Here is a 15,331-nt window from a genome sequence, read left to right on the forward strand (position 1 = left end):
TCAGAGAATAGTCCCTAAAAGAGAGGCACTGAAAAATAAAGTTGTAACTAAAGCCTATTGTTCAAGAATAGTGGCCAACAACATTCAGAATTGTGTTTTGTTGTTTTGATCGAGCCTTATCACATTAAGATAATGGTTTGCATGAATTTACTGTCACAGATATCATTGACCCTTTGAAAGAGGTTCCAGATGCCCTCTTGTACACTGAAGAGTTGCTGTGGTAATGGATGAACCATTCATTCTTGTGGGTGGGGAGTTTTCCCTTGAATGCCTTAAAAAGTCATGCAGATGTCCACTCCTCTCATCCTGTCATACGGTAAACTTCAAGCATGGGGAAAGGTTTCTACATCAGTAAAACTGTCGGGATAGTGGGGATTGTGCTAGCTGCTGGAGCGGTAGCCACAATCATAGCCCTCTCGGTGGTCTACTCCCAAGAGAAGGCCAAGAACAATGAGAATGAGGTTCAACTGACCACCCCAAGAACAACAGCAGCAACAGGTTTGGTTCCAACAACATCAGGAACAATCACAGGTTTGGTTCCAACAACATCAGGAACAATCACAGGTTTGGTTCCAACAACATCAGGAACAATCACAGGTTTGGTTCCAACAACATCAGGAACAATCACAGGTTTGGTTCCAACAACCGCTCCATCCAATGAGCCTTGGGATCAGTGGCGGCTTCCTCAAACCCTGCTTCCAGAATCTTACAATGTCACCCTATGGCCACGGCTCCAGCCGGACCCTAATTTGGGTGTCTACTACTTCACAGGGATGTCCAGCGTGGTTTTCAAATGTGTGCAAGAGACAGATCTCATCCTCATTCACTCCAATAAGCTGAACCTGACCTCAACAGATGGATATCAAGCAAGACTGTTGGGACTTGGTACCACAGTGGTGCCCACAATACAGAAAACCTGGATGCAGGAGACAACTCAGTACCTTGTCATAGAGTTGAAGAGCAAACTGAAACCTGGGGACTTTTATGCGCTTTACACAGAGTTTGTAGGGGAGCTTGCAGATGACCTGGCGGGGTTTTACAGGAGTGAATACAATGAGAATGGAGTAAAAAAGTAAGTCCAATAATTTTTTTAAGCAACAAACTCATATCTGCAATTTAAAGAGGCAGGTACATAATAAACTCTCAGGCAGCAGATTGGAAATGAAGCTAACAAGAGCATCAAGGCCACTGCAATGAGCAGGTCACATGTTTGTTTGATGAATCTCTCAATAGCTTTATGTCAGTTTGACTCTTGTACAATTTAAAGAGGATAATAACTCACTGGATCTCTAAAGCTGTTTTTAGACATTACATAACATACACAAGGATATCTTAGTCAGGCATGATTAAATCATCATGTGCTTTAACACATTTCATTGCTCACTGAAATGGCATTCTAAAAACCCTACTCTTGTTGTATATTTTCTATCTACCTTTGGTGTAAATGTTGGGGACACTGTCCTTATCTTAGTGTGATATAATTAGAGTTATTTTCTCCAGGATAGTTGCCACCAGCCAGATGCATCCCACACATGCTCGCAAAACTTTCCCATGTTTCGATGAACCTGCAATGAGAGCAGTTTTCAACATCACTCTTGTCCATGACATGGGAACCGTCGCCCTGTCCAATGGAATGGAAACTGGTCAGTTCTCTTAACACACTTAATGTTAACTATCCTAATGTCAATGATAGCCATGAAGGCCAGAACAGGATCACTTGTCTACTGTAGTAGTCTGTACTGAAAATCAAATATGTGCGCTTCACAGTATGATGGTAGTTACAACACAGCAGTAGTTTTAAAAATGTGCAAGCAATTTAATCAATATATGACAAAGATTTAATTGAGATTGAGCTGAATCTATGCATTTAAACTAACCTTGTGTTTTTCAATGTAGAGAAAGTGGACACCATTCTTGAGGGCCAAGCTGTTACGGTGACAACATTTGAATCCACAAAGAAAATGTCCACCTATCTATTAGCACTGATTGTCAGTGACTACACAAATGTTATATCAGCGGAACAGACTTTGGTATGGCTCATATTTAACACATTTTTACAGCTGGAATGATCAATACAAGTTTCAGATGTGCTGTACAACTGTTTTACAAGATAAAAGTCTCACATTTATTGGCCACAAAATGCACCTTAAAGCATATTTGCAATTACTTAATTATGTTTACTCTGAATAGATACGGATATGGGCCCGTAAGAAAGCCATTGAGGATGGCCATGGGGATTATGCCTTGAGGATAACTGGACCAATTCTCATGTTCTTTGAAAAATATTATAATGTACCATATCCACTCTCTAAATCAGGTATGTTTAAATGTCTAAATCATCTCATAAGGTTCATCTTTGGAAAGGAACTGCTGTTCATTTCTGTTAGATCCAAATATACTTGAAGAAACTGATTATTTAGTGGTTCTGCTAACAAGTTAGAAAAAACCTTATTCCTAAGATTAAACTCACCTGTACAATGTTGGTTAGGCTGAGAAACGACTCGGTTACTAACGTAACCTCGGTTCCCTGAGAGGAGGGAACGAGTATTGCGTAAGTAGCTTACGCTATGGGAAAACTCCGTTTCTCGAGAAATATTGAAGTCTTTATGTAAAACGCATTGCAGCTGCACAGCAGACAGCAATGAGCGAGGCAGCTCGGTCATTGGCTGTGCTGCAGCAACTTGCTCGAACCAATGACGGGGCGACTCTGAACGCAGCGACCATGGCGCGCTGCCAAGCGCTCAGAGCCCGCCAAGATGGGCGTGGCTTAGGGCTATATATTAGGCGCCCGGCCATGAGAGTTCTTTAGGTTCAATCGACTGAAGCTTAACTGACCAAGCACTAGCACGGCAGCTTACGCAATACTCGCTCCCTCCTCTCAGGGAACCGAGGTTACGTTAGTAACCGAGTCGCTCCCTATCGAGAGGTCTCTCCTATTAGCGTAAGTAGCTTACGCTATGGGAACACCATGCAAAACGCCGTGCGTGCTGACTTCGCTCTATAAAGCCAGAGGCAGATGCCTGAGCCTTAAAGCAAAGTGATTATTCCACGAGCCGCCAACGCGCGAGCTACATAATGGGATAGTATAGAGCCTTCCAAGGTGGTCCATGGTGGGCGCTCATAGTACAAACACAAGCACATATCTTATGTACTGAGTTTTCTATGTACTGATATGCATAAAAAATCCTTTAAGTCAGTCAGAGATGGACCTATAAGGGAGGAGATAATGCTCAGCATATACATACTCCAGTCCATTCTATAGTCAGGCTGATAGAATGTTGGAATGCAATGAGGGGACCTGTAGGTTATAAAACCTGATAAATGTCGAAGGTGAGGCCCAGCCTGCCGCCGCACAAATATCTTCAATGGGTATCCCACTCGACCACGCCCACGAGGAGGCTATGCTCCTCGTAGAGTGAGCTCTGATGCCTAAGGGGCATTGAAGGCCATTGGCTTCATAAGCCAGCTTATAGCATCCACTATCCAGCCGATATTCTTTGCTTTGAAACTGCGAGACCTTTAGTGCGGCCGCCAAAGCATACGTAATAATTGTTCCGTCTGTCTGAACAGGGCAGAACGCTCCAAATATACTCTGAGCGCCCTGACCGGCAGAGTAAATTAGCGCCGCTGGCCTGCTGGGGACGATAGCGCTGCCAGAGATATCACCTGTACTCTGAAGGGTGTGGAGAGCACTTTAGGAATATACCCGTGCTTTGGCCTAAGGACAACTCTGCAGTCGTTAGGTCCAAATTCCAGGCAAGCAGCGTTGATGACAGCGCGTGCAGGTCGCCCACTCTCTTGACTGAGGCGAGCCAGCAAGAGCGCAGTTTTGAGCGAGAGCTGCTTAAGGATGCACGGTTCGGAGAGGTTCGAACGGGCACTCTTGAGTGCGTCCAGGACCGTGGGCCAGGTCCCAGATCGGCACCGAGGGGGCGCAGGAGGGTTCATCCTCCTAGCCTCTTAGGAAACATAATGATTAGGTCGCTTTTCCCTAATGAACGCCCTTTATCAGGATTGTGTGACGCCGCTATGGCAGCCACATAGACTTTGAGCGTGGAGGGTGTGCGGCCCGCCTCCAGCAGCTCTTGCAAAAAGGCGAGTACACTTGGTATCTCGCGACGATTTGGGGTTCAAGCTCTTGGTATCACACCAGTCACTGAACACTTTCCACTTTTGGGCATATAAGCGCTCGTAGAGGGCGCCACGCCTCAGTGATGGTTCTCAAAACTCCACTGGGGAGGTTCTCGGAACCCGTTGAGGGGCCATGCATGGAGGGCCCACAGATCGGGCGGGATGAAGAATCATCCCGTTGGCCTGCCTGAGGAGGTCTAGCCTCAACAGAATCGGCCATGGGGCAGATTGCATCATCTGCATCAGTTCTGGAAACCACGCCTGGTTTTTCCAGAGTGGGGCTACCAGGAGCACTGCACATTTCACTTCCCTGATCCGACTGATGACCTGAGGTAGCATCGCGATCGGGGAAAAGCATACAAGGGGCGGCTCGGCCAGACTTGGGGCGAAGCGTCCGTGCTCTTTGAGAAGAAAAGGGGCAGTGCGCATTTTCCCTGGAGGCTGAAGAGGTCGACCTCTGCCTCGCCAAAGGTTTGCCATAACCACTGAACCGTCAGGGGTGGAGAGACCATTCTCCTGGGAGAACCTTGTCTCTGGACAGCATGTCCGCTCCCTGGTTCAGGGCGCCTGGCACATGCGCTTGCTCTCAGCGAGCGCAGGTGGTGCTGTGACCATAAGATGAGCTCCCTGGCCATAGAGTGCAGGGAGCTCGACCTGAGTCCACCCTGGCGATTTATATACTGAAACTACCGGCCATGTTGTCCGCTCGACCAGGACGTGTTCGCTTTTCAGGTACGGAAGCAGGGCTCTGAGAGCCAAGGTGACCGCTTTCATTTCCAGACAGTTTATATGTAGGCGCTTTTCCGGTTTGACCAAAAGCCGGAGACAGGCCTGCCCTCGTAAAGGGCCCCCCATCCTATTTTGGAGGCATCTGTCGTGATCATTTTTCTCCGCGTATTTACGCCCAGACTCACGCCGGTTTGATACCAGTTGACGGCTTTCCAGGGCGTCAGGGCTTTTATACAGCCGTGATTCGCTCTGATCAAAAAGTGGCCCGAGCGCCACGCGTGAGTCGGGACACGGCTCTTGAGCCAGCGCTGGAGAGGACGCATGTGCAACAATCCTAACTGGAGTACAGCTGATGCCGAGGCCATGAGACCGAGCATTCTTTGACATCGTTTGACGGGGGCGCGCGTTTTCCCATAGCGTAAGCTACTTACGCAATAGGAGAGACCTCTCGATAGGGAACAGATCAGGGATGTTTCATTGATCTTCAAAATGTGGTGCAACCCACTCCAAGATTTCTTTTAACCAGAAATGCATTTGATATTGGTGCTTAATTTTAAATCTCCATCTTGAAGACCAGATTGCTCTGCCAGATTTTTACTTTGGGGCAATGGAGAACTGGGGGCTTGTGACATACAGAGAGACAAACCTTCTGTATGATTCAGTCATCTCTTCCAATGCAAACAAGGAGAAAACAGCAACCATTATAGCCCATGAACTGGCACACATGGTAGTCATTTTTTTAAATCTTGATATATCAGTATCTTTCACATTCTTACCTATTGTATGTTATCATATGGTGTAATGGCTTGTTTATACTCTTATTTGGTCAGTGGTTTGGCAACCTTGTGACTCTGAGGTGGTGGAATGAAGTTTGGCTGAATGAAGGTTTTGCCTCTTATGTATCATATCTTGGTGCAGACTTTGCTGAACCATCTTGGAATGTGGTGAGTTTTCACAGACTAATAAAGTTGTCAAACAAATGTTTACATGCAATGGTCCAAATTAGCTTACAGCTTAGAATTGTATTTTGTATTATTTAATTGGGGTTAAACAAAATTATATATATATATATATATACAAAAAATAATATATACATTTCCTATGGGTTGTTAAAAACATGTTTTTAAAAAATGTTGTTAACATGTTTCTAGATAAGAACTACAAATATTACTAGCATTTGACTAAACTGTACATGACTGATGAAATGGAAAACTCTTTTAGGCAATTTAACAACTTGTTGGCAACATGGTATTTAAAAAAAAATAAAAAAATAACTTAGGCTTTAAAATTCACTTTTGGGACATGAATGTGTGTAACTTTTTTTTTGTAGAACAAAATATCCAAGTATCTTAAAACAATATTTCGCACAGACCTTATTTGACTCAAATCCAGAAACGCCATTATAAAAACCCACAGGAAAATTCTGAGAACCAATGGCTCGAAAATGATAATTCTCTGCTGGGTTTTTTGGATTACAACCCAAACAGCTTGTCATGAGTTGTTGCTGAGATGAGACAGAGGACCTATTTGCAGGCTTATAATAAAAACCGATGACAAACAGAAACTCAAAACAACAACAAACAAGAACTGACAAAGGAATACAAAATCTAAGGGTTATTTATACACACAAAAGCTAATGATGAAATGGAAAACAGGTGACAACAATCAGAAGCAGATGGCAGTGCATGATGGGTAATGTAGTCCAGTGGAAACACTTCAAAATAAGTGTCCTATGAAACACAAGGGAGACCGACTGTGACACAGCTCTATTATTTTAGACATTATGTTTTTCAATCATGAGATTTGTAAGATTAATAAAAAAAAGTGTACTTAATTGTAAACAAAATCTCTTAAAATGTCCTCATATTTTCATTTTGTTTGCTTGTGTTGCCACGTGGACATATCGAATTTGGATAAAAATGCTCTTTTTGCTTTTTTAGATAAACTGTTGTTGGTAACTGTCCTTCCAGTGTGGTACAAGTTTGAGTATGCAAGCAACTTGCAACAGTCAATATTCATTTGACAGTTTATCACAAAGATTTTTGAAATAAAATAACATTATTATTTTAGACCTTTTTTTTTTTTTTTTTTTAATCATGAGAATTGCCATATTCATCAGAAAATTGGTACTTTGTAAGTGAAATTTCATAAAATGTCTAAATTAATTTTAGTGATATGTCAGCCTGATTAATGTGTCAAAAATCTAAACACTGAAAGCCTGTAGGCCCTAATATTATTAAGGAATTTAACTTATTATTAAATCTCTGATATTCATTCTGACCTCTTTTCCTTTTTACACATAGGCTTTGTGTGCACACATATAGACATATAGCATTTCTTCTTTTCTCTTTACTTCTTTTCTTTCTCTTTTCACTCTCTCAGAAAGATCTGATTATCCTCAAAGATGTACACCGTGCTTTTTCTGTGGATGCTCTGGCTTCCTCTCATCCCCTGTCTTCTAAAGAGGAAGATATTACAAAGCCAGAGCAGATCAGTGAGCAGTTTGATGCAGTGTCCTATAGCAAGGTGCAAATACCTTTCATAACTTTGACTTTGGTAAAAAATTTTATGGACTAATTCGGTTCTAAAATGGCTGACAAACTCAGTGTTATGCTCTTTTTTTATCTGTAGGGGGCGTCAGTGCTGAGAATGCTCTCAGACTTCCTCACCGAACCTGTGTTTGTCCAAGGGCTAAATGTGAGTAATTTAATTTACAGTTTAGTTAAAACACATCAGATATTTCTGTGTATTGTTCCTCATTTTCTTGCTCTATATTTTCCATGTCCCTCCTCTAAAAGACATATCTAGACACGTTTGCCTATCAAAACACAGTAGGTGAAGATCTGTGGAAGCACCTTCAAATTGTGAGTTGCACAAAAATAAAAGCATACTCTGTTCTCTTAATAAGTCCAAATAATGATTGAACAAATATTTAAATATTTAATTAAAGAGTAATTCAATCTCACTACTCAGGCCTTACTCATTTATGTTTGTCAATGCTGTCATCTAGTGGATGAGTGTGACCACATTTAATATAATTACTATAATTTTACACCACTAGGCAGTTGATAAGACTGGAACAGTTCTTCCCTTAAGTGTCAAAGAAATAATGGACCGTTGGGTTCTTCAAATGGGCTTCCCAGTGGTCATGGTCAACACTACGACAGGCCAGGTCTCCCAGAAGCACTTCCTTCTGGATCCTGACTCCATAGTGGAGCGACCATCTCCATTCAAGTAAGCACAGTGTCTTCTCCAGATCTACCTGAGAAGATATTCTTGTTGTTGTGGTCAATTCACTTTAGTGTTCCCTCTTTCTGATCCTTGTAGTTATGAATGGATTGTGCCCATCAACTGGATGAAGGCAGAAGTGGAGCAGTCACGATTTTGGCTCCTGGAAAGAACTGGTATTAATGAATTCCCACAAAATGTGATATTTTTGTCCTAAGAGTTTCTAATACATTTTGTATTTCTTTTTATCTTGGCATTGTAGAGACTCAAGAGTGGAAAAAAACAAAAAACAGCAATTGTGAAATTTAGCAATTTCCTGCAAAACACACACACACACACACACACACACACACACACACACACACACACACACACACACACACACACACACACACACACACACACACACACACACACACACACACACACGCACGCACATATAAGGGTTGTAATTCTTTCAATACGCAGCTTTTCACAATGAAATGAAGACAACTGGAAATGAGTGGGTTTTGGTAAATCTGAACATCACAGGATATTTCAGAGTGAATTATGACACTGACAACTGGGAGCATCTACTGAATCAGTTGACTGAGAACCACAAGGTAAAGACACAGAAACATATAAGCTACTGAAATCACAGAAACTCAGTTCTGATGAATGAAATTGCCCATGTTTATCTATTTCTTTTTCTTTCTTTCTTTCTTTCTTTCTTTCTTTCTTTCTATAGGTCATCCCAGTCATCAACAGGGCTCAAATTGTGGATGATGCTTTTAACCTTGCAAGGTAGAAATGTGTAAAATACTATATTTTAAAACAGAACATGCCTTTATCCCACTCTCCTAAATATATATTATATTATATTTATATTAAACTAATATGTATTCAAGCACAATCATTTAAATTAAAGAAATGCATAAAGTACCATTTTTTTAAATCCAGAACGTGCTTCTGTCCCACTCACCAAAATATATATTGTATTATATTATATTACATTATTATATATTGTTTTAGATTGTTTTAAATTATATGATCTAATATTATACATATTTATTTATGCATGATTATTGAAATTAAATTATTTGCATACTGAATCTAAAAATAGTTGTTCTTTTTCAAGGGCAAAGATGATTCCTGTCACTTTAGCACTCAGCACTACAAAATATTTATTTCAAGAAAGAGAATATATGCCATGGCAGTCTGCTCTTGACAATCTGGATTATTTCTACCTGATGTTTACACAAACTGATGTCTATGGGTTTTTACAGGTCCGTTCTTAACAACGATTTACTAAAATATTGAATGTACATATTAATGTAAAATGTATGTACTGTGTGTGTGTGTGTGTGTGTGTATATATATATATATATATATATATATATATATATATATATATATATATATATACATACAACAGTTAGTTCTGGTCCTCGAATCTGATTGGACGAGAGACGTTCCATTAGCACTGATTGTCTGACACCATTAGCACTCAGGCTTTTCACTCTGTGTGTATCACTCCGCTTGTGTTCGTGCCATTCTAAACTAAAGTGTAAGAGCAGTGCATATGTGTATCACAAATGCGTTTTTATGACCGTACTCAGTTTAAAAAAAATAATAATAATTTACTTGTTCATTGAACTGTTGTATATAAGCAATATAAGTGCACTTGCAATCTTGCTGCTGGATCAGCACTGCTGTGATTACCTGTGGCCGAATCACAGCAGTGCTGATGTAGGGCCATATCACACTCTTGCTCATGTTATATTTCTTAAATATATACATGTATGTACACTGGCAGCCAAAAGTTTGGAATAATGAAAAGTTTTAGCTGTTTTGAAAGGAAATTGGTACTTTAATTCACCAAAATGGCATTCAACTGATCACAAAGTATAGTCAGGACATTACTGGTATAAAAAACAGCACCATCACTATTTGAAAAAAGTAATTTTTGATCAAATCTAGACAGACCCTATTTCCAACAGTCATCACTCCAACAACTTATCCTTGAGTAATCATGCTAAATTGCAAATTTGGTACTAGAAATTAACTTGTCATTATATCAAATACAGTTGAAAGCTATTTGGTTTGTTAAATGAAACTTAATATTGTATTTGTTTATTTTTGAGTTGCCACAATATGCAATAGACTGACAGGTCTTAAGGTCAATATTAGGTCAGAAATGGCAACAAAGAAACAGCTTTCTCTATAAATTCATGAGGAATGAAGGCTGTATAATGCTTGAAACTGCCAAAAACTGAAGATTTCATACAAAGGTGTACACTACAGTTATCAAAGACAAAGGGCAACTGGCTTTAACAAGGACAGAAAGAGATGTGGAAGGCCAGATGTACAAGTAAAAAAGAGGATAAGTACATCAGAGTCTCTAGTTTGAGAAATAGATGCCTCACATGTCCTCAGCTGACAGCTTCATTGAATTCTACTCGCTCAACACCAGTTTAATGTACAACAGTAAAGAGAAGACTCATGGGAAGGCCTTATGTGAAGAATTGCAAAGAAAAACACACTTTTGGAACAGAAAAACAGAAAGAAAAGGTTTGAGTGGGAAAAGAAACACATTGAACAACAGGTAATTGGAAAAGAGTGTTGTGGATCTTAACCCCATTGAGCTTTTGTGGGATCAGCTAGACTGTAAGGTGCGTGAGAAGTGCCCGATAAGACAAATCTATGGCAAGTGCTGCAGGAAGTGTGGGGGGAAATGTCACCTGAGTATCTGGACAAACTGACAGGAGGATTTTTGATGAGAACTCTTTCAAGTAGTTTAAGAAGACATTTTCTCACATTTTAATAGTATTATTTCACATTATTAATGTCCTGCTTATACGTTGTGATCAGTCGAATTTCACTTTGTTGAATAAAAGTACCATTTTCTTTCCATAAGATCAAAATCTGTACGTTATTCCAAACTTTTGGCTGCCAGTGTGTATATATATATATATATAAAATCAATGATACATGTTTTGGATTCATTTAATATATATATGTATATAATTATTATTATTTTATTTTATTTTATTTGTAGAACTACCTCAAGAAGCAAGTGACCCCCCTTTTTGCATATTTCAAGAATATTACAGAGGATTGGTCACATGTACCCTTTGGACATACAGAGCAGTATGTGAACTTTACTGTATTTATGAATGTAATCAATGATAAAAGTTTCATGACGGCATTTTGTTTCATTAGAATAACAGTTGGATGATTATGTTTATTGGGTAAAAAAATCATAAATATTTTACAATGTTTACATTATTATTTCATGTAGATACAATCAGGTAAATGCTATTAGAGTTGCATGCAGCACTGGTGTAGATGGCTGTCAAAACCTTACCTTAAGCTGGTTCAGACAGTGGATGGACCTACCAAACCACAACCCGTAAGTTTACTCACTTTTCTTTACAGGATGACCAAAATATGGAGAGTGCCCTAAAGTGATCTAAATTTAGAAGGAACAAACTTTTAAATAACCAAACTAGACAAAAGTGATTTTCAATCTAGCCATGAATGTTTATCATTGACCTTATTTATGTCTCTGTTTGAAAGGATTCACCCCAACTTGAGGTCTACAGTGTATTGCAGCGCTATTGCTGCAGGTGGCTCTGATGAGTGGGATTTTGGCTGGCAAATGTTTAAGAATGCCACCATTGCTATAGAAGCTGATAAACTCATGTCATCCCTGTCTTGTACAAAAGATCGCAATCTTTTAGAAAGGTTTGCATTAAAGTTTTCAATCAGTGAGACCATATATAATTGTTAAACATTTTTTAAGGTATTTTAGGAAGATCATTGTACAGATTAATTAACAAAAGTTGTTTCCCCCTCCATTTTCATAAATCTAGGTACCTTGAATATACGCTTGATGCATCAAAGATCCGTAAACAGGATGCTACATCTGTTATTGTGTATATTGCCAGCAACCCAGATGGTCAGACACTGGCTTGGGAATTTGTCAGAAAGAACTGGGAGTACATGTTCACAGAGTGAGCACAAACATTCATATACAATATATATGTATTGCAGAACTTTTCATGGTAATTAATGAACTGTAAACTGTAAAGGAATACAGTATGACCAACAAACATGATAAACATGATGAACCTTCTTCCTGTAGCTTGACTGGTAGATCATGGCATTTGAAATGCAAAGGTCACGTGTTTGATTCCCAAGGAATGCTCATTCTGATCAAATGTACACATTAACTGCACTGTAAAATGCTTTGGATAAAAGCATCTGTCAAATGCACATGTAAAATCAGTGATTTCTCTCCATAGGTATGGTGTTGGGTCCTTTAACTTTGCCAACCTTATAAGTGGCATAACCAAATCATTTTCAACAGAATCAGAACTTGAGCAGGTTTGTATGGAATTAACATATTTGTTCATCATGTTTAGTTAAAGGGATAGTTCACCCATTATTTACTCACCCCATGCCATCCCAGATGTGTATGTCTTTCTGTCTTCTACAAAACACAAACAAAGATTTTTAGAAGACTATCTCAGCTCTGTTGGTACCCACAATGCAAGTGAATGGTGACCAGGAATCTGAAGTTCCAAAAAGCACATAAAGACAGCATACAAGTAACCCATAAGACTCCAGTGTTTAAATTCTTGTCTTCTGATACTAAATAATAGGTTTAGGTGAGAAACACATACATATTTAAGTCCTTTTTTACTTGTAATGTAAACGTTCACTTCCACATTCTGGTGTGTAATTGACATTCACTTTGACATTGAGCCACCTACTAGTTGGGTCTGGTCAATGGTGGAGATTGATGGTAAAAAAGACTTTTGATCTGTTTCTCATCATGAACTATCATATCACTTCTTATCATGAACTATCATATCACTTCTTAACACATGGATTTAACCATTGGAGTTCTATGAATCCCTTTTATGCTGCCTTTATTTCATTTTTGGAGCTTCTGAGATGTGGTCGCCATTCACTTGCATTGTGATGACCAACAGAGCTGAAACATTCTTCTATAAATATGAATTTGTGTTCTGCAGAAGAAAGAAATTCATACACATCTGGGATGGCTTGAGGGTGAGTAAATGATGAGAGAATTTTAGTTTTTGGGTGAACTATCCCTTTAATGCAATAGCATGATAAATGGGTTAATTGATCACCTTTCCTAAATAGTTAGCACAATTAATTCAGTACTTGGACACTATATCAAACTTTAACACATGACATGTCTAATTCATTTCTGTTTCCACATATCTTAATCTGTGTAAAGCTTCAGCAGTTTAAGAGTGACAATGCAGAGATTGGATTTGGCCCGGGAGCAACAGCTCTGGAACAGGCCATCGAGACGACAAAAGCCAATATAAAATGGGTGACCGAAAACCTGACAGAAATTAAAGACTGGCTTATGGCTGAAACAGCTTAAACACATTGCACTCTCTACAATTGACATCAGTCTTTTGTGTGTTCTGTATAAAGGATGCTAAAGAAAAAAAATATTCTTGTCTGTATAGGAGGACAGTGTATATATTAAATTAAAGGTGCACCCAGTATCCAAAATAATTGTCATTTTATAACATATGTATAAACCATGACCACTCACATGAGAAAACATTATATAAGCTTGATGCAGTGAGATCCAGCAGATGGAAAATATCTATATGGAGATGGTCCCCTCATGGGGAAACCATGTTAGAATCACATGACCTGCTGAATACTATTTGCTTCATCTCAGTAACTGCCCTATTATTGGACACTGCAGCTTGTATTATTATGTATTAAATTAATCATAGCTGACATAGAATAGTGAATATCTACAATGGCATCTGTGACTGGAATCTTCTACTATACATCTAATGCCTACAGGTGCCATTGGAAGTCCAAGATGACACAAGCACAAGAGTTACTCAGGGCACCTTTAAAATAATTTTATGAAATAATGAATAATCAGTCAATACTAATAGTAGTAAAAAAAATAGTTTAATTATTTAGTATAATTAATATTGTTTATAAGTTTTTGGTTGTTTGTTAAATTGTAATTTGCTCTGTATTGATATAGATGGTTTGTTTGTATTAAAAAAAGCATGGCTTACCATATCAACACTTTTAAATGCTCATTTCTATGAAGAGGCCCCTCTTTGTAGAGCTCAAACTCTCTTTGTCAACTTGTAATAGTCAACTTGCTTATAACTTGCTAATATGTCACACACACACACAAAGTTGAAAGTAAAATTGTGATTGGTTTGCCTACGTGACCATTATCCATCTCAGCTTATTTCAATCTGAGTTCAGAGTTCTTTGCACGACATGAAATATGAAGTTTTTATGGAGAACAAGTTCTACCCAGATTCTCTGAAAGGTTATGAAGGTGGGACAAAGCTGAATAAAAGATTAAAACACAAGCCTGAGATTCCAGTCTTCTGTATATGAACTGTGCTCGATTTTTCTTACAGTACAATGGTCAGATTTTCTATTCTTCTTGTCCTTGCACTTCTATCAGTGAATAAAATTGCTACATTAACAAATTCATTAATTGTTGCATGTGTATATTTCAATTTCGAGCAGCAGTTCCTCCACAAACATGTTTTATAAACTACTGTTGTTAAATATTCTCATCAGTTTCTTTCTTCTGCTTTGGTTCTTATTTTAGTCTTTCTCTACGGAAGCCCTGAACTGCAAGGTGTAAAAAACAATAATGGTTTCAGTTTCTTCCTGAGCCTAAGTCTGAAAAATGTTCTCTCTTCCTAAAAATGTCCTTTTCTCTCTTCTAATTTTTTTTTCTCTCTTCAAATTTTTTTCTCTCTCTTATTTCGTATTTCTCTCTAACAGTACCATTTAAAAAGTTTCATTTTAAAATAATGAAAAAATTAGATTTCTTTTTTACACAGGTTCCTATGTAAGCCACTCTTTGTGGCTGCTGGTGACTTACATTAAAGGAGAAACCCAATTTTCTGAATTCAATGCCATGGTGATGATGGGTGAGATCATTGCATGGTATTATAATTCAGAGACGAGGATGTACCAAGAGGAAATACTACAAATGAAGACGATGTAATTAATCCAGATCACACTGATGCTATAAGCGAGTTCTTTTGAGAAAAGATCAAATCTAGTGAGACGTGACAATGTTATAATGGGTACGTTAGCAACGTGTTCAATATACTGTATAACTGAAAGTTCTCAGGACAATAAATTTTTCATAAATGTCAGGTCATGGCAAGTTATCACATGGGTTTTGAAAATAATACATTCAGAAAATGTTATG

At 38.8% G+C, this 15,331-nt stretch overlaps 1 protein-coding gene across 3 annotated transcripts; it reads left to right on the forward strand.

The window, feature by feature from the left end:
- Positions 1-323: 323 nt before the first annotated feature.
- LOC127640406 (aminopeptidase N-like) lies at positions 324-13,681 on the forward strand. 3 transcript variants are annotated; one of them, XM_052122938.1, is made up of 21 exons: positions 324-498; positions 565-1,072; positions 1,501-1,643; positions 1,897-2,030; positions 2,191-2,317; positions 5,433-5,587; positions 5,691-5,804; positions 7,243-7,386; positions 7,492-7,557; positions 7,659-7,724; positions 7,922-8,094; positions 8,188-8,264; positions 8,557-8,690; positions 8,816-8,871; positions 9,206-9,353; positions 11,126-11,217; positions 11,369-11,479; positions 11,647-11,814; positions 11,943-12,083; positions 12,375-12,456; positions 13,340-13,681. In XM_052122938.1, the coding sequence occupies exons 1-21, from the start codon at positions 330-332 to the stop codon at positions 13,490-13,492; spliced, it is 2,961 nt and encodes a 986-aa protein (XP_051978898.1). In that variant the 5' UTR covers positions 324-329; the 3' UTR covers positions 13,493-13,681. The 3 variants fall into 3 exon arrangements, with proteins under 3 accessions (XP_051978898.1, XP_051978899.1, XP_051978897.1); XM_052122939.1 differs by having other exon boundaries at positions 324-1,072; positions 8,188-8,287; positions 8,577-8,690; XM_052122937.1 differs by having other exon boundaries at positions 324-1,072.
- The last annotated feature ends 1,650 nt before the right edge of the window (positions 13,682-15,331 follow it).

Source organism: Xyrauchen texanus, chromosome 49, assembly GCF_025860055.1.
Source record: "Xyrauchen texanus isolate HMW12.3.18 chromosome 49, RBS_HiC_50CHRs, whole genome shotgun sequence".
Lineage (NCBI taxonomy): Eukaryota > Metazoa > Chordata > Actinopteri > Cypriniformes > Catostomidae > Xyrauchen > Xyrauchen texanus.